Source organism: Eurosta solidaginis, chromosome 4 (assembly GCF_040869045.1).
Source record: "Eurosta solidaginis isolate ZX-2024a chromosome 4, ASM4086904v1, whole genome shotgun sequence".
In the NCBI taxonomy this organism is placed as follows: Eukaryota; Metazoa; Arthropoda; class Insecta; order Diptera; family Tephritidae; genus Eurosta; species Eurosta solidaginis.
The window spans coordinates 105,104,211-105,125,314 of record NC_090322.1 but is presented as its reverse complement, the minus strand read 5'-3'; the positions used below and the strand labels follow the sequence as shown (position 1 = coordinate 105,125,314).

The 21,104-nt window shown below is 36.4% G+C and overlaps 1 protein-coding gene across 14 annotated transcripts in view; it reads left to right on the top strand.

The window, feature by feature from the left end:
* Tomosyn (syntaxin-binding protein tomosyn) overlaps positions 1-21,104 on the top strand; it is an 835,312-nt gene that overhangs the window by 267,044 nt on the left and 547,164 nt on the right. For all 14 annotated transcript variants that reach the window (XM_067782366.1, XM_067782362.1, XM_067782363.1 and 11 more), the window contains one exon: positions 8,236-8,413. In XM_067782366.1, coding sequence (XP_067638467.1) covers positions 8,236-8,413 — 178 coding nt within the window. The remainder of the gene's footprint in view (positions 1-8,235; positions 8,414-21,104) is intronic.

The window sequence follows — 21,104 nt, the reverse complement described above, 5'->3', positions numbered from 1 at the left end:
GATATGGATGTTTATGCTAGTCTTAGCTCGGCCATCTGCGATTTGCATTCGCAGTTGGGAGATAACGATCGACTTGTTGGTGTTGGTGACTTTAACATGCCAACAGTTAATTGGGTTAATATAAGTGATTCAAACTTTTTAACTCCCACTGCTCAACGTGAGTTTCTCAATTGCTTGTTAGCCTCATCTTTTTACAGATTAACAATGTTCAAAATAGTGAAAATAAAATGCTGGATTTAGTACTTGTGGATGGCTCGGTGGGTACTGCCCTTACGCAAATTCCACTATTATCCTCAATTTATGCTCAATGATCTGTTGGCTTCCCATGATTGGTCGGATCTCTATGCGTGCACTGATGTCGATTCGGCAATCTCTATATTTTACAATACGCTTGATGGCTTCTTTGATACATGCATTCCTACTCGCTATACCCTATGTTCGAATAAGCCCCCTTGGTTTTCAAGGCAACTTATCACACTTAATAACATTTAATCTAGGCTTTATAAGAGATTCAAGAAAGCTGGAGCATCTGCAGACCTCTCTAAATATCTAATAGCTCGTTCTAAATTTCACCGTCTTAATCAGCTTTGTAATAAAAATTACTTAAGTTGTTGTAAAGCCCAATTTTTTAAAAATCCAAAAAAGTTTTACAGTTTCGTAAATTCAAAGCGGAAAACTTCTGGGTATCCTTTCTCATTTACCTTTGGATGTAAAAAAGCTTGCACTGATGACGATGTTGCAGAGCTATTTTCAGAGTTCTTTAGGTCCACCTATTCCTCCAGCGGGTTTCATTCCGGTCAATACCCGTATCGCTTAGATAACTCCAATTCCATTATGAATCCTGCTTTTGATAGTGATATTGTTCTTCAGAGCCTTCAATCTTTGAAGCTCACCTTTTCTCCGGGACCAGACGATGTTCCTAGTTGCGTTCTTAGGTACTGCGCGGAAAACATGTATGAGCCTATTTTAAAATTATTTGAGCTGTTTCTGGTATCTGCGTCATTCCCGCCACTTTGGAAAAAGTCTTTTATTATACCCCTGCATAAAAAAGGTAGTAGGTCAAAAGTTGAAAACTACAGGGGTATTGCTAACTTTTCAGCCATTCCTAAAGTCTTTGAACAGATCGTTCCCAGTCAACTCCAATATCAGTGTTCTAGTCTTTTATCTCCATGCCAACACGGTTTCATTCGTCAAAGGTCAACCACTACAAATTTGCTTGTATTCACCTCTATAGTTATGGAAGGATTTTTAGCGAAGTGATACCGTCAACCATGAGTTACTTATTCTTTACTGGGCTTTCCGTTTCACCTATTAATGTGGCTGAAAAGCTATCTTTCTAACCGGACCCAAAAAGTCCTGTTCAAGTGCAATCTGTCGAAATCGTTCGGAGTTTCCTCCGGTGTAGCCCAGGGAAGTCATCTAGGCCCTTTGCCCTTTACCCTTTTCATTAATGACTTGCCACAGACAATATTATATTCCCATACTATAATGTATGCGGATGATGCAAAACTTTGCTACACTTACTGTCCTACCGATTTGAGTTCCTTGGATCTTCTTCAGGCCGACTTGGACTCATTCCAATGTTGATGCACAACAAATTTACTGGATTTAAATTGCTCAAAATGTAAGCATATAACATTTCACCGAGTGAAGCCAGCATTTATTTATTTATTTTTTTATTTCTTATTGTCTACCGAATAGTTCTAACAGACTCATTAATTAAAAAGTATAAAGAGACTAGTCTTAAAGCTACTTATCTCTAAACTGAAATTCAAATTTTTAGCATATGTATTGCATATTCGAGCGCATCTTGTGAGTGGCTCTTGAAACCATAATTGGTTGCATGAAAAATTACATCGAATAAACGAGTTGTCCTTAAATTAAGACTTGATGAGTGAACATGTATTAAATTAGAAATGAGTTCACAGTTGATTCTAGAATTCATCACATTATGCACAAAAATAATAGAAAAATAAGCCGTTCTCTCTTCCAAACTTTGTAGACCTAGCAACTTGCGTGTGCCAATATAGTTTGGAAGCCCATCAGGCCATGACAGAGGACGCGAAGCCATTCTAGTGAACACCCTTTGCACCTTTTCAATTATAGAAGTACGATTTTGATAGTAAGGGTTCCAAATTATACAGCAATAATCCAAATGACTACGCACTAAAGATATATACAGCGCTTTGAGAGTAAGTGGGTCAATAAAATCCACAGTGTTTCTGCGTATAAAACCAATCATAGAAAAAGACTTCGACACCACATAGTCTACATGGTTGGAAAAGGTCAACTTAGAGTCGAAAATAACCCCTAGATCGTTAATAGTATCTTTACGGCACAATTTTTGTCCATTTAGTACATAGTCACACGTTTTTAGCAAACATGATGACGCAACATTTACCAATATTTAGATGGAGATGATTTAATATACACCAATTAGAGAGATTATTTAGATCAGACTGAAGACTAGAACAGTCAATTGTATTTTGAATTTTTAGGAATAATTTAACATCATCCGCAAACATAAGACAACCCGCAGTTGAAAATTGATCAGCAAGGTCATTAATAAATAGTAAAAAGAGGAGAGGCCCAAGATGTGTACCTTGGGGGATACCTGACCAAGCATGTATGTAAGTTTGAGATCTAGCGGATTCAATTTGGACGAAAAGTTTTCGTCCCATAAGAAAACTTGAGAAAAAATCAAGAAGGTTTCCGTTAATACCGAATGCTTTGAGTTTTTCCAAGAGAATGGAGTGGTCTACCTTGTCGAATGCCTTAGAAAAGTCAGTGTAAACTACATCTAACTGTGCTTGGCTCTCAAAGGCGTTAACTATTTTGTTTGTAATTAAGACCAGATTTGAGCAAGTTGATCTCGAGGGTACAAATCCGTGTTGATGTATAGAGATATATGATTGAACGTGATCGTATAGTTTAGCTTTGACCATGTGATCGAAGATTTTTGCAAAATTACTTTGTTTTACAATGGGTCTATAGTTAGATACGTCATTTCGGTTACCCGATTTGTAGACTGGCAATATTGTGCAAAGCTTCCAAGCGTCTAAAAAGATACCTTTACTTAAGCACTTATTGAATAATTTAGCGATGGGAGTAGATATGATTGAGTTAAGTCCTCCATACAGAAGTATAATTCTTCTTATTAACGTACCCACTCTGGAAAATCGGAGAATATTACTGGGGGCATTGTTCATCCATAATCTCATTATAGGAGAAATTGAATCTCCGGACCTTCTCAGCCGCTTGTTTTTTGCGGTTCCCCCTAGAGTATCCAGACACTGCGTTCCTTTTTATTTACCCCTTTGTCGACGAAACTTTGCTAAAAATGATCCTCTTCTTATCTGGTGCGCGCACTAAAATGACTTGTATAGCTGTATCAGCCTTGAATGTTCTTTTGCCAATATACGTAATGCAATAATACTAATCTAAGAGATACAAGCTAATTTAATTTGCCGGCATTTATTTCTTCCGTAAAAAACAGGCACTATCTCGTATAAGGATGGAGGAACATTTATCAACATGTATCATTAAGAAGGAACAAGTCAGTACTGTGTTGATTGGAATCTGGCGCATTCCAACAACGTTAATAACATGCTTTTTCATGAGTCACTGACCGGAATCGTATGCATTCCGGCAGTATAATCTTATGGGTCAGGCATCGAGCTGATTGGAATCCGGTGCATTCCAACATCACAATTCATGTTACTTTTTTATGCCTTGTGATGGCGTATCCTCATTACACTACTCTTAGCACTGCCGGATTCCCATGACATGCTGATTGGAATCTTGTTTCATTCCAACAGCAAGTTTGGAATCCACTGCATTCCGAAATCATGTTGAGCGGAATCTGATGCATTCCGCTAGTATAAGATCTTATTTCTGCTCATATTACTATAACGTTAAATAATATATCTTTGTTTGTAATATAACATTGTTGAAATCTCGATATATCTTAAATTTTAACTTTTGAGTTTTATATTTATATATCTTTTATATATACCATAGTTTGTCGTCGACTTTAAATAATAATAAATAAAAACAAATACCCGTTGGTGGTTATGGATTATTTCAGCAAATAGCCAGAGGTATACCCAATCACAAACAATAGTAGAAGTGTTTACAAACAATTGGGTTGCAAGGTATGTAGTACCAATTGAGTTACATTCTGACCAAGGCAGGAATTTTAAATCAACTGGGTTCCAACAAAGACATTGGGCATTCAAAAAACTTGGACAGCTGCATTGCTTTCTCAGTCCGATGGTGTGGTGGAACTATTCAATAGAACCTTGGAAGAGCCATTAAGGAAAGTAGTGGATAAGTTCCATAAAGAGGGGGATACACACATATCCTAATTCTTGATGGCTTACCGATCGGCAGTGCATGAGACAACGGGACAAACAACACAACAAAGGTAATTTTTGGTAATGTCCTTGTAAGACAGTGACCCAAGATTATGAGGGACAAGATGAAAGCCAGATACGACAAAGCAATTAATTCGGAAGGTTTTCTGGAAGGAATTTCGAAATTTCACTGTAACTGGGAAGGCCCATACAAAGTTGTAAAAGGGATCAACGATGTTGTTTACCGCATACAAACCATTCAAAAACCACGAAACCAAATGAAAGTTCATTTGGAAAGGCTGGCACGATTATATGGAAAAATGTGTCTCATTGGGACGATCAGACTTAGGTGGAGGGCAATGTGACGAATATTACCATTTCGATACATCAATAGGCTGCTAGTAAATAAATGCACCACAAAGCAAAGCAAACAGCCAGACATATGTATATGTAAACATCAAAGCAAACAGAAACACATACATACATGTCGACAGCATAGCTACCAGCGAAGATAATATTTGACATACATACATGTATTCAGCAGCTAAGAGCGAGGAATAAAGAGAAAATCACACATAATGTAATCATCACCTAAGAGCCAAGTCAGTCGATACTGCATTGCATAGGGTGGTTATGAATCAGCTCTATGATGGATCAGGCACTTCGGGATGTAAATGCCTGGGTATCAGCAGTTGGGTTAACCGCCAACGCGGAAAAAACCAATCTAGTATTATATACTAGGAAGTATAAGGTCCCTAATTGGACTAAGCTTAAGTTTGAAGGGGTAACCCTGCAAGAAAAATATAGCACAAAGTATCTAGGAGTTATACTAGATAGTAAGTTGTCGTGGAAACTCCATGTGAAAGAGAGAGCGAAGAAAGCCTCCGCGGCACTCTATGCGAGGATGCTAGGATGCACGTGTGGCCTATGACCCAAACTCTCTCATTGGGTATTTACGGCAATTCTCAAACCCATTCTTTACCGCCACACAAAAAAGTATGTATACCAAAAAACTTGAGAGGGTATGCAGAGTATCAATGATTAGCATAACGGGAGCCTTCAAAACTACCCCGACAGCAGCATTGCATGCCATTCTACACATCTCGCCTGCAGACCTAACGGCCAAAAACATCGCGTTAGCAATGGCAACAAGGCTTAAACTTCGGGGCAGCTTGAGTGCAGGCCTTATGACCACAGCAGTATAGCGCCATCTAATATCGGGCAAAGGGAATATATGCTCCCGTGCCTGAGCTTCGAAAGAAATATTGGGGCCACAATTTAGCCGGAGGGTTGGTGCCGGCAGGGTGCAGAACATGCTATACACGTGTATACGGATAGTTCTAAATTAATTTAAGGGGTTGGGTCTGCTGTTTACTGTGTCGACCCAGAAATTAGTAGATCCTACAGGCTGCCAGATTACTGCAGCGTTTTTCAAGCGGAAATTATAGCATTGAAGAAAGCAGCAGAAATTCTGGAGGAACCGTGCTTAAGCTGCAGTCGCGTCAATTTATATATTGATAGTCAGGCTGCGGTTAAGGCAATAATCTCACACAGTACTTCATCAAGAAATGTTCTGGAATCCCGGTGCGCCCGAAGCAAGTTTAATTGAAGGGTCAAAACACAACCGATTTTCTCGTGGATTCTTATTTTATGGACCAAATTAAGTCAGAATCCAAAATTGAAGCTTTTTCTACCGAGCCGTTTTTGAGAAAATTTGATTTAAATTTTGAAAATAGCAAAAAATCAGTACTAAAATTTTTGATCTTTTTTGATTTGTGGTCCGATTTGGCTCATATTTGGAACACATAATACATGCAAGAATAGAAATCGACCTATGCAAAAAAATTGCCGCTAGGTGGCGCATGGATCGAGATATTCACAAAAATCGTATTTGTGGTCCGATTTGGCTCCTATTCGGAATACATTATACATACATGAATAGAAAACGGCCTGCGAAAAAAATTGCCGCTAGGTGGCGCAAAGATCCAGATATTCAATTTTTTTTCATAAGTCGATTTCTATTCTTGTATGTATTATGTGTTCCAAATATGAGCCAAATCGGCCCACAAATCAAAAAAGATCAAAAAAGTTAGTACGGATTTTTTGCTATTTTCAAAATTTAAATCGAATTTTCTCAAAAACGGCTCGGTAGAACAAGCTTAAATTTTGGATTCTGACTTAATTTGGTCCATGAAATAAGAATCCACGAGAAAATCGGTTGTGCTTTGACCATTCAATTAAACTTGCTTCAGGCAAACCGTGGAATGCAAACAAGCATTGGAAAAACTTCGCTCAGGCGGGACCATACATCTTTACTGGGTTCCCGGGCATAAAGGGATAGAAGGTAACGAAAAGAACGATGATTTGGCAAAGGAGGTTGCAACACTCGCTGAGTCGACGATAGACGTCCGTCCAATCCGTTTGGGAGAAATCAAAAATAGACAGGAGTTCCATATGATCCATCAAGCAGGAAAGGCGCGGACAGAAGCGCGGGGCCACCAAATTTCTAAGATCATGTGCAAAGCCTATGATATTAAACTCACAAAGTGGCTCATATCTCTGAAGAGAGAAGACTTAAGGCTCACGATGGGCATACTGACTGGACACTGCCTTCTGGCGTCACATGCTTATAAGTTAGACCTCTTCAGTAACAGCAAGTGTAGGAAGTGTGAGCTGAAGGAAGAAATGGTTAAGCACGTTCTTTGTTCATGTCCAGCGCTCGTCAGGTCAAGGCTCCAGCTATTAGGGGCGGCAGAGTTGCCAGATCTTGAGGCAGCAATTAAGCTGGGTTCTAGAAAACTGATAGTATTTGCCAAGAGGAAATTCTACCACATATGTCTTGGCACGTGATTGGGGTTCTTCAGTTTGGTCGTCAAACAAATTCTGGTAACATTATGGACACATTCAGTGTATGTGAAGTCTTTATTGTATTTTTGGTTGTTCTAATGGACTGTATGTTATTTTATATGTTTATACTATTTGTTTGTTCTTGTACACGTATTTAATTGGAGCGAGAACGTATACTCTGAGGCAAAAGCTTTCCAATTTCGGTGTGAAAACACCGCTTTTGCGCCTGCCATGTGTTAACTAGGGGTGAGCACTTGGGCTCTGAGGTATTGGCTGTGTGTTGAGCACCTCATTTTGCTATGAACAACCCGTATTCGGGATAAAAATGTTAAACTATGTCTTTAGAATATTTCACTAACTAGTTGAGAATTACAAGCGCACTCAATGTAAATGACAAACGAAAGAAAAATTCGAATGGTTTAAGTCACTTAAACAAAAACAATTTCTGATGTAAAAAATACAAAGACATCTGAAGAGACCTTTGGCAGGGTCAGAATAGCCGCATATATCGGCTATTAATTTTTTTTTCAGTTTTTCCATCATAATAAAATACACAAATTATTAAATAATAAACTTAATTGCCCATATTTTATTTTTATACAATCATTGTTATGTAAAAAAAAACGCTACAACTAAATTTTTATCAAAAAAACATAATTATTCTCCCAAACTTACACGTTTAGACTTTTTTATAGTTAAGCAATTCACAAGGTCTCCTATTCATCGCGTGTGCTATGCTTTAAGAAAATAGATATTATATTAACTATCAGAAATCGCGAAAATGTATAAAAATTGGGCATTTTATAATAAAAAAGTATTAAAACACGAATTTTTTAAAAAAAGTGTATACAAAAAATACAATTGTATCAAAACGACAACGCTGATCTATCATCGTGGGAGAGCGGGTTCAAATCTTACTCCCTGGAGAAAAGACTTTGAAGAGATTTATTGTTTTGTGTCTGACTACTCCCATATACATATTGTGAATATGTGGATCCATGAACTAATTAAATATACGTTTTTTCAATTTTAGTATGGCATATGGTACAGAATATGGACTTGTCGTTATTGATATTGTACAAAAAATATGTTTATTAAGTGCCGTGTGTCCTGACTTGTATGGTGCCAATGATCCCTATTCTAGGAATCCGAGAAGTCCAAAACGAATAGAGAATAAGGAAGAACAAAGTCGATCACCCAGTTCCGATCAGGTAAGTGTGCTAAGTGCTTTCATTTAGCATACAATTTTTTAGTTTATTTTATATTTTCTTTTGCGTCAAGCATTTTTCATATTGTATTAGTTTTTTTTACGAAGTGTTTTGTTCTCTTGAGAAAGAGGGTGTTTTCTACTTATCAATTTTTTTACTAGTTGCCGCAGGTAACGGCATTATGACCCACAAAATCAAAAATATGATGAGCGGGGTGCGGACTTTACCGAGACCTCGAAAGGCAACTGCCTGCTGCGTTCGCGAATGTTATTTTTTAGTTTTTCGTACTCGCGAAATTAACTATGAACACATGAGATGTCCTTATTGACCAACGAGTTCAACCTAATTCACAAAATTGCTTACTTTAGTAATATTAACCATTGATTTCATCACCAGTGTAAAAAGTATATATAAAGTTGCTAAATACTGTGCAGTGTCATATACGTATTGTAAAAAAATTCTTTAGTAGGTCGAATGCCATTTTGGTAGGTTATAAAATTGATTTTGGTAGAAGAAAAAAACTCCTTGAGTGTCAACCCTGATTTATAAAACTTTCAAGTTTATTACCCAATGCCATAGTTATCCACGTTTTTAGATAAGAAGTGAAGTTTCAGGAGCTATTTAAAAGAAATAAAGAAAAATTTATAAAAACATCCATTATAATTTAAGTCTACGTTTTAAGTTCCTGGCTTCATTTTGTTATTATTTTTGGAACTGGCATAAGTCCATTTGATGCGAATTTGGTGCAACTTATTACACCTTCTACTAACGTTTGTATCGCTAGACTGTTGAATAAATAACTCAAATATTCAATAATGAAAAATGGTCTTTATTAGCCTACTTTGAAAGTACTTCAAAATAACACTTATACTTCACAACCAATAGCATGCCTAAATGAAACTGATTGCTGACTAATCAGCTTGCTCTACTTTTATACTCTCTGTTGCCTTGTCCGCATATTTCTGAAAATGTCTAGACGCTTCTCCCTCCAGAATCTTACTTGGTTACCAGCTATATGCGTATGTATTTGTAGTTTATAGTCTCTCACATAGGCATATGCGTGTGTATATGTGAGTACTACTTCGGCTGATGGTGAGTATCTCTCTGTTGCCTTGTATATATGTGGGTAAATGATGATTAATGTGTTTATGCAGCTTGCTTTAATGTTGTGCCTTTATTGTGGAACCAACGACTCGTAACACCCCTCTTATTATGGTCCACCCCTGTTGAAACAGCAAGTTTCCTTGGACTCCCGTTGGAGGACTTTGATGACAATTTGTGATAGTTCTCACCTATTGGATGGGGCGAAGCACTGCTACAACAATAACTACAAGAGATTTGGGCTATTGAATAAAATTCTCGAAACTAATACATACAAAACTCAATATCATAGGGCAGATGTCTACCGAAAAGTGTAGGTACGTAGACGAGCATTTGATAGGTATCATGATCAAGACGATCCGAGTCTTACAGATAAACCTCCACCACAGTAAAGTGACGTCCAGAAAGCTCCTCCTGGCTCCTAAAGAGGGTTCGTTTGATACAGCGCTGACGGCTCTCATCTGGATTCAGCGCGCAGATTCAGCGTTTATTACGCAAAGACGGAAAACAGGGCTAGACCTGTAGTCATGGCAAGGCCTAAGCACTGAAAACCTAGAGGTGGTCGTAATGGATGGGACCCACAATGCTGGTGGATTAAGGAGGGTGCAAACGACGACTTGTCATAGGCGCGGGTGTAAATGCGTATCACAGGTGGCTAGCAGGGGTAGCGTTCATATATATATATTGGGCCAACGTCAAGTAATGTGATTGATATATTATGAGCTCTGAGCCTGATATATTAGGGTATGAATCGACAGGCCATCCTTCTCAGGTCATGCATATATCAGCTACAGCAGCCCCCTAAAGAGGGAAAAGCAAAGGCACCATGGCGTTATAAGGAGTTCAGGTTTTTTAGATGGGGTCGCCGTGGTGTGACGGAAGCGTGCTCCGCCTACCTTAAGGAAGGCGCTGGGTTGAAGTCTCTGGAAAAGCCATATCGAAAATTAAAAAAAAAAATTCTTCAAATTAAAAACAAATTCTTCCATGCCGGTTCGCCCCTTGCTTTATTTTATGTATTTAAGGGTAGTACGTGAAACTGATCATGTTTTACATCGCATTTATTAAAGTAGAATGTAATGGTTTGTTTAACTACGCTTTGACAAGGGATTTGTCATTTGCCCCAAAATGTTTTCAAAAATAATGTGGGAACTGAGAAAATTATGAAAAGAATTAAAGCTTGAGATCCTTTTAACAAGAAGTGTTTAGAACTTTAAAAAATTATTACAATTTGTTTTAGCATGTGCAAATCTCATTTAAATTCTTGAATTCCTGCAAATGATACATTTACTATTCGATATTCACTGGGTCAAGCAATATAATTAGTTGCATTTCTTTGCAAACTGGTTGAAATAAAGCAGTAGGTAGATTAGCGAATTGCATCGAAAGAAACAACGCAAAGTTGAGTTGGCTAAGCGGTTTGTGATGAAATCGCTTTGGCAACAGTCGACGAAAAAAGGTGACCTTATTTTGTGGACGGACAAATGAAATGAACATACTAACATGCAGAAAAACGAAAATAACAAAACAAGGTGGCGAAAGGATGAAATACATACAAACAAACAACTCCTTCCACAACCTGTATGTTTTCTCCGTGATGAAACTGTTTAGCTAGTTGAAGCGTTTTTTCAGACTCGCTTGCTTGAAAATTCGTCTAGTTACACAAGTCCAAAAAAACATAAACATTTATGTACGTCGCTTACAAAGTGGCCTGTAATTTTTAAAAGGGAGTACATGGACTCTATTTTGAGCTACAATAAACAGAAAAACGAACCTAGTATTGCGTAAACAAATCTTTTTAATTAAATTTTTTTTTGTTTTCCTCGCATTAAGGTGAAAGTTCCTTAAGACAATCCTTAGATCTCCATTTTAGTTGCGAATACGCCATTTCGACAGGCTTCGACGTCCTTTTCGCATGAGTCAAGCAATTTCGATGGAAATAATTGTTGTTGCTAAACAACGTGTTTGTTGTATCTTTTTGCAAAAATCTATCTTCAGTTAGGTTTGTTCGATTTTAAAAATTCAAACGGCCCCCGACAGAATAAATCGTTCTGTAAGCATATAATTTCAAATTTATTATTATAATTAAATGTTTTTCGTAATCAATGGTGCAAAAGTGTTCTGCATCGAATTATTTGTAAAAAAAAATACTGTATGTGCAAAAATCAGTTGTTTATAATGCCGTTGAGAAATGGATCGAATTGGGAATAAAAAAAAAATAATAAATGCAAGGCGCGATAACCTCCGAAGAGTTTTTAGGCCGATTTTCTCTTCCAATTTGGGTCGTGCTTTTAGTTTTTCCTACACGTTTTACACTGACTCTAATCAGCATCTTCAAGGCAGATGAGTTTTCACTGATAAGCTTTTAATGGCAGAAATACACTCGGAATGTTTGCCAAATCACTGCCTAGGGGCGACCCCGCTCAGAAAGACTTTATTCCAATTGAAAAAAAACTTGTTTCTAAACCTTTGATGTTGCTTTGCCAGGGAATCGAACCCAGGAACTTCGTTGTGGTAGTCGGAACACGTTACCCCACACCACGGCGTTTGTCAATAAATGTTATGAGTAGTATACTCACCACTTGAACGTGAGAGTACTCACGATAAGAACGTACCCGTAAAATAGTATTTACATATATTTGCTCAGAATGCCTTTCAATAGTTGAGTCACATTATAATTAATATTCATCATTTGGCACAAGAAAATTGGTATCAAAGCCGGCCAAAACAGTGTTTTTGCAACATAAATTAAGACCGAAATTTTTCAGATGTCAATGGATCAAAATGCAGCGCCAAAATTTAATTTTTGTTTTTCCGGCAACAATTATTTGTCAAGGTTTATTTTTTACGTTTCTTGATAATTATTATGAGCAATAAATATTTTATTTCTTTGGAAAGAAAAGTTGTAATTTTAATAGAATTTAGAGTAGATATTAATTATTTCGTTGCTTTGTAGTTTTTATTCTATAATGCAGGTAGAGGCGACTTTGTTCGTTCCCCCACAAAGCTCCTCTGCAACCTCTTCCTAGCAATAGATGACACTTATTGAATTGACCGGAAACCAAGTTTTTTATTGACCTGTTACACAAATACACTGGAGGCTTCAACCGGAGTGTACCAGCATTACCTATACAGCGAAGCGTTCGAACTCTCATTTGTGGTGTTTTGCACAATTTAAGGTATACCAGTATATAAGAAGTAAGTTCATTTTCGGGCTATCAAAAGTTATTTTGAGAAAGATGGCGGATGCTCTCAAAAAGATCCTGAGCATAGTGAAAACCTGACCGAATGAGTTCATTCCTGGTTGGGTTCAGTCTTTGCAATAGCCTAGGCTATCTGAGATCAGGCTGACGTGATGTAATATCATTATGCAAAGAGTCATCGTAGTCTCAGCTTGACAACAACGTTATTGTTGGTTGCAGTGTCTGGTGGTAACGTGCTCCGCCTACCACGCCGAAGATCCAGGGTTCGAGGCGCGGGCAAAGCAACATCAAAAATTTAGAAACCATTTTTTCAATTAGAAAAAATTTTTAGCATCTGCGATTGCTGCTCGGAAGTGATTTGGCAAAATTCTGAGTGTATTTCTTCCATGAAAAGCTTCCCAGTGAAAACTGATATGCTTTACAGATGCCGTTAGAAGTGGGCGTAAAACATGTTGGTCCCAATTTGGACAAAAATTAAAAGCAGCACGACGCAAATTTAAAGAGAAGCTCGGACTAAAAACTCTTCGGAGATTATCGCGCCTTGTATTTGTTTTATTTCAATGGACTTTATCTGGGAGTTGGACTAAGTAAGCAATTGAAAAGAAAAATCCTCTAAAAGACACTGACAACATAAGATGAGTGATTCTTGAGGTATTTGACAATGATATCGAAGATACATTGATGAGAATTATTTGGTAATTAAAAAGGGGCATCGTTATATCCCGATTAAGTCCCATTTTAGTGGAAGCATTACTTGTGGCCAGAATACCACGTGTACCAATTTGCATTACGATACCTTAATTTAAATGAAAGTTATTGCAAAAATGCATGTGAGGATGACCCTTACAACGGATATGCTGGCGGATCGTCCTAAGGGTGGGCAAAATTTTTAGTGCCACAATCGGAAAACTCAGTCTTCACGATTTAGTACATCCTAATTTGTGGAGGTTATAGTAGTATCAGGCAGCATATCGGCAAAACCTACCAAGCTACTTGCTTATCTCCTGATAAAAAAGCCCTAAACCAAATCTATGACTCAATGATCAATCAATGAAAACATGATTGTTGTCAGGCATAGCTCCAGACATTGGTTTTACAGACTCTTCAAGGTCCAAGTACTGGTTGGGGCTATCATCTTAGGCATCAAGAACTCAAACACCATTTTTCGCATGATCATGATTTGGAGGCTGATCGGAAGCACGAACGAAAATGCGACGTCAAAATTCAGTGAATGACGGAAAATTTTAAGACCGATGTGCAGAGTATACTTAAGTTATGGAGGTTACCTTCTTTTTCCTCATTGCTTAGCAGCAAGGGAGATGATGAGGCCGATTCTCCAATTCCATTAGATGGAACTTACCGTCGGACTATAAATAAATTAAATTGGTAATATTTCGGTTGGGAAATAACACTTGTCCAGGAAATTATGTACTACTTGCCAATGTGTTCAAACAAGGAGATAAATAGTTGGCTATAAAGCAAACCAGCGGTCAGTATGGTCAGACCTTGCAGAATATTGATGCCCACTATAATGAACAAAAGAAAATTTTTAATTATTTTCCTATTGCCAACGAAAAAAAGATGTATCATTCATAATGGTTATAAACACCGTAAAATAAACGTTGCCTTATAATCATGGTTCAATTATATGGTTGGCTCATCTCATCAGCGGATTTTATTTATTTCATTGCATGGTCGATGGGATTGTCAAAAGGAGATAAGCAAACTCAAAATGAAACCAACACATTGGCAACATTTAATTACACTTACAAAAACTGCTAAGTTTTATGTTTCCATTCCATACCATTCGCACCAACACCAATACACAGATTCTGACAATTTGAACAGACATATTTTGTTATTGTACAGATGAGCCAACCATATAGTTGAACCATGCTTATAATTAAAAAAAAAAATTTTATTTTCATTTCAAAATTATTACAAATCAAATTTTTTTCGGGACAACTTTTTCAATTTTTAAATTTGAAATAATAATTAAATTTAGTCTCTGATTAATTGCACTCTACCTTTATGGCTTTGTTTCTAAAAAGCTGATTACACTAGCTGTTAAAAATTCAAAACCAAAATTCTTTAATTATGCTCAAAGCCACATTTTCAACTGTCTTCTGATCCATTTATACGAAAAAGGTGTCAGTGCCAAAAAATGTTATCCTCTTTTTATTTTACTCATATTGTGCACAACAATGTGTTGACGAACCTGAGTGAAAATTTCTCAAGTGGGACATCCGAACATTTTTAAATCTCAATTTATGTTACAAAAACACTATTTTGTGTGCCAAATGATGAATATTTAACGTAATGTGGTTTCTCTGTGCTTAAACGCATTCTAAGAAAAGATATGCAAATACACCTTTACGGGTACGTTCTTATCGTGCGTACTCCCACGTGCGGGTGTTGAGTATATTGCAAGGATGCTTAACAAACGAGACGATACCATTTCGCTTCGTTAAAAATCAAAATCAACTTAAAGAAATGATTTCGTGTTGTTTGGCGAAAAACGAAACCGCTTCATTAACGTTATAAGACGCTATAACATTCGCAATTATATAACGTGAAACTTAAATATTACTGAACTTTACACATGTTATACTTTTTTGTCACAAAATTCATACAGAACACTTCTTTTTGCAAAAAAATTATAAGATTGAATAACGATTAATTCTCTGTCGATGGTCGTTTGAATATTTAAAATCAAACAAACCTGGCGGCAGTTGTAGATTTTTTTACATATAATCTGCGATACTTTACAGCCCCGCGCTTGAACCCACGCCTTTCCCGCTTGGTCGATAATGTGCACCTCTAGCCTTCTCTTAATCTCACCCAATCTGATTGGGACGCCTGCGGAGCAAGCTTCAAGGGATGCACCCTTTTTAAAATTTTTATTTGCGCCTTCGAATTGTTGTTATCGAGGTCAATACGCGTCTTTTGACACTTCTTTCGATATTTTTGGGCGCGTATTAAAAGTCGACCTTCTGTTCTATTAATTCCGTATGTTCGGAACATTCGTCTAAGAATTTGGGGAATCGGTTTATATTTGGAATATTATGTATATACTTATTTGATATATTCGGACCTCGTGAGGTAGTATCAAATGAACGTATTCCGAATATTCTAAATTAACGGTTTATTCGGAACGCTTCCATGAATACTTAATGGAAAAGAGCTTTCTGAAATTTCTGAATAAAAAGGTGGTCCTGTGTAGCAGGACCGCACAAAAGCTTAACTCTTCTGTCCAAGTCAAGGTAGGAATACAAAGTTCTAAGACAATAAGCCATTTTCTTTTATTTTTGTCAGTTCATTGCGGCTGTTGAGTAGAGTATCACCCCATGTCGCTGCCTGTTCAAAATCGTGCAATCTCAAAATATTTTTCAAAAATTTCCCAATTCAGGATTTGTCACAAAACCGCCATATATTAGAGTTAGATTGAAGAACGCTTCATCTCAGAATGCTTTTCATTAACTCCCTCTTATGACAAAAAGTATTGAACTTATGCTCATATAGGGAGCTTTTGAAACAAATTTTGAGATAGTGCATTTTTGAATAAAATTCTAACGTACGGCATTCTTGAAACAATTTCTGAAAGAATGACCAAACCAACATAACTTTATCAATTCACGAAATATTTAGTAGAAAATGAATTATTTCCCCAAAAACTTTTGGCATTTACAGATTTATTATCACTACTAATATACTACCAAAGATACTTTTCTACTACAATTTCACTGTTCACTGAAGGGGATTGAATTATTACCGTGTTCCTCAATTTGGGAGTGTCAAAGGTCTGTCATCATTGGAGAAGAAACCTCTAGTAATTGAATAATGCAACTTTACTTTGCCATCATTTTCATACTCAATAAAAAAACAAATACGAAACATCAAAGATACAAATCATTCATTGTCAAAATAATCGCACAAAGAATACGCAGTCAGTAGAGCCCTCATAAAAAATATCAAGTCCGGAATTCCCCTAACATAGTGTTGCAAGCTCGAAGCAGCAGCAGCGCCACGAAAAAAGTAAAAACCAAATAGAGAATTCCCCGATCGTCAATACTCAAATAAAATAAAATACTCAGATACAATGTAAAAAAATATTTTTGGGCTCGCGGCGTCTTGGCCCGGGGCCCGTGTCATTTTGCCCAGCCCTGCCACCCTATTGTTACGCCGCTGTCTCCTTTGGTGTACATAATTGGCGTCAGTTACCACTGCGAAAGGATGTCTGACCTGATTTGCTATGATGCGATCCAAATAACTTAGGTGTTTATGCTTCAACGCATGATGAGAATTATCTACCAAAGTGCAACTTCAAATGCCAGTACCTTGATTTTATAACTAATTATTTATATTCATTTAGTTGTCTTAAATTATTTCTATGTAAGTATTCTAATGGAATGCGCGGTTCCAGGGGGGGGGGGGGGGGGGGACTTTTGCTTTGTATTGACTGTAATGAAGTATATAATACTAATCTACATAGTAGTTTCTTATCACACAACGGATTTTTACTAATGTTTAATTTTTCTTGCTTTTTTACGTTATCACTATATATATTTAAAAAATGCCCCCTCCCCCTCCCCTAGAACGTAAAAATGCAAGCAAAATTAAAAATTAGTAAAAATCCGGTTTGTGATAAGAAACTACTATGTAGAATAGTATAATATATTTCATTACAGTCAATACAAAATACAGCCCCCATTCCCCCCCCCCCCCCCCCCCCCCCCCCCCCCCCGGGAACCTCGCATGTTAATGGTAAATAATCCCAATTCCTTATCTCAGGAAAGTTAAATGAATATCAGTCAGTAAAAGTTAAGAAACAAAATTCGAAATGCCTCAGAAAATTGAAAACATCCTCATTGTCAGGAGGTCAAAACACATAAAATACTAAGACAAAACAAACTTGATGTACTTTCATTGAAATTTTAATATAAGAAAATATTATGCAGTCCTAGATAATTTGAATGTTAGTTTGATTAGGGGATATATGAGTGTCTTAAACATGATTTATATTTCTTTTTATTTTTGGTTGGCATGTGGAGTATTGTAGAGTGTTAATAGCATCGATTGCTTATCCAAGTATTTATCATTGACAATGGTGAAATTATAGCCCAAGTTTTCCACATTTACTTATTATATGCTCGTAATAATTTTTTCTTCTTAAATAACGGATATATGTAGTCGAATGCAATATTCATAAGCATATTAAACTTTGGTTTAAAAAAAATTCACTATAAAGGTAAACCAGAAATTTAATAGAAATAATTCTAACATAACTCACAAAATGGAAGTATAACAATTGAACAGAAAATTAAAGCGTTTTCGCTCATATAAATTGCGATCGTTATACACTTTGTTGACACTTTTCGTGAAAATTATTGTTTGACAATGTATGAATAATTGTGGATTAAACAAGTGTGATATCTTATCCGTCAACTGCCTGACAGGATGTTCAATATGGCTACTTTTTAGCGTTTTGACAGGGTGTTCAATATGACGGCGCATAAGATCCGGCTATCTTCAGCGGGTGTTAGAAAGAGATACAGAATGAGATACATATTCGAGTTCAGCATCTCAAAAGCCATGGTGGAATAACCAGGTAAAGTAAGCCGTTAATTGTCTCGTTCTAAATTCTTCTTTGTTCTGTCATTCGGCTATCTGAAAATTTTTCACCAATGTTGTCCCCGAAAATGTGTTGCTTTTTCCATTTTTCAGGAGTAAAATATGCCACTTTTAGTACTTTTTTCACATAAACTATGAGGTGAATATCAATGGACCTTTACTGGATTTAATAACAGAAATTCATCAGTTAGGGTATCTTTGGTGTTCTCTTCCATAAGTAAGGCCGTGCTAAACTAATACTTCCATATTTTTGACATTATCATTATATACATACGTTTAATATTCATAAGCATATTAAACTTTGGTTTAAAAAAAAATTCACTTTAAAGGTAAACCAGAAATTTAATAGAAATAATTCTAACATAACTCACAAAATGGAAGTATAACAATTGACCAGAAAATTAAAGCGTTTTCGCTCATATAAATTACGATCGTTATACACTTTGTTGACACTTTTCGTGAAAATTATTGTTTGACAATATATGAACCATTGTGGATAAAACAAGTGTGATATCTTATCCGTCAACTGCCTGACAGGATGTTCAATATGGCTACTTTTTAGCGTTTTGACAGGGTGTTCAATATGACGGCGCATAAGATCCGGCTATCTTCAGCGGGTGTTAGAAAGAGATGCAGAATGAGATACATATTCGAGTTCAGCATCTCAAAAGCCATGGTGGAATAACCAGGTAAAGTAAGCCGTTAATTGTCTCGTTCTAAATTCTTCTTTGTTCTGTCATTCGGCTATCTGAAAATTTTTCACCAATGTTGTCCCCGAAAAAGTGTTGCTTTTTCCATTTTTCAGGAGTAAAATATGCCACTTTTAGTCCTTTTTTACATAAACTATGAGGTGAATATCAATGGACCTTTACTGGATTTAATAACAGAAATTCATCAGTTAGGGTATCTTTGGTGTTCTCTTCCATAAGTAAGGCCGTGCTAAACTAATACTTCCATATTTTTGACATTATCATTATATACATACGTTTATTTTTTTCCCAAAAAAATTTAAAAAGAACTTTGTTAAAACAAACTATTTGAATTCACGTCATATTCAACCAAGGATCTTCCCCTAAAAATTAGAACACTAAGATGAGGGGAATGTTACACTTAAGGATTGTAATTTCGAATATATGCATCCAGCTCCCTTTGGATCAGCATCTTATCGTTCTAGGCCGAATGCCACTGGGCTAGTCTATATATATATAGATATATTTGGTAAATAATAACTTGGTAACATTATTAATGCATCATGAATTCACCTGTCAAGAACGCTTGGGGGATCTTCTGATTAAGTTTGTTGTTATATATTAGAAGAGCATATTTTTTAATCCCGACTCTCAACGAGAAATCAATAAAGCAGATGAACATGTCAATGAATTTTAAGGGACGGAAACATATTAAAGACTATCACGATCACTTCCAAGTGTGACTGTAAAACTTTTCATCGAACCCGAAACACATTTCAGTTCCGCCAAAGGCAGAAAAGTACAACTAAATAACTGACGTACATATGTATGTACTTTTTATGAATAATACATGTTTCTTTTATGTCCAGTTTTTCAATGAAAGTTTCAACTGCAGTTGAAATTGAGATCAGTTAAAGTGGCCAAATTGAATTTTTTATTTTTATTCGATCCTAAAAGTAATGTTAACTCGCACTGGTCCTTTGTATGCAATTTTGCACTGATATGCTGAAAACAGCAATTTCTGTAATGGCTTTCGTAGCAAGGTATTTATTTTTCTACTCCTATTTCTTCGAAGCGGGTAAAAATTGTACCCTCTTCTGACCGTCGAAAATACATCACTACCGTTTCAGATAGCGTACATCTTCTGTCTTTTTTTATTTACTTCACCTGGTGATTCCACCATGCCCAAGGCCTTCGGGGAGTGTACTTATCGCTACAACAACAACAACAACATTACATTTTTTCATTTCCCTGGTATAGGAATTGTCAAAAGGAGATGGCAAACGCAAAATGTAACCAACACATTCACAATTATTTATGCCGTGGTGCTCAATTTTTCAAAAAAAAATAGCTTCACATCACTTTAAGTTATTGTTTTAGCAAAGTTTTATGTTTTCTCTCCATTCCATTCGCCTAACACCAACACGCAGATTTCGACAATCTGAACAACGATATGTTGTAGCTGTAAAGATGAGCCAACCATATAGTTGAACCATGATTTTCGTCAAAATTTTCCAAATGAATTAACCCTAAAACTCTTATACCATGGCTAAAGAGCCATATGTAGCTCTAAAGTAAACGCTAAAGAAATATTTTGAATTATTTCTTTTGCATGAACATTGATGCACATCGCTCATATATTATAGAATTTAAATTGATTTTTATGAATGTTCGTCTTTGCCGTACGAAATATCACTTTTTCTTTAAGAAGTAATGCACTATCAATTACTTCTTGGCAAACCACAGTTACTGTGTGGCCTTGTTCCTAAAAAACTTTAGAAATTAGTATTGGAATATGTCTACTACTTAAGAGCTGCGTACTGCAAAAGAAAACTTGACAGATGACATTTTTCTTAAGAATTTCTGGAGTGTCATTTTGTATAGATTCTTTGAATTTCTTTAGAGCTGCGTACGACTCTTCAGTCGTAAAACATTTAAATATTGCTTTATCTTCTTGGCATTGTAACTTGTAAACATTCAAAATATTACAATTTTGTTAACATGCAAGCAATGGAGCAATGTCATGACACACCTATGGACCGGCGGTATACGGTCCCTTAACCCAACATTTAT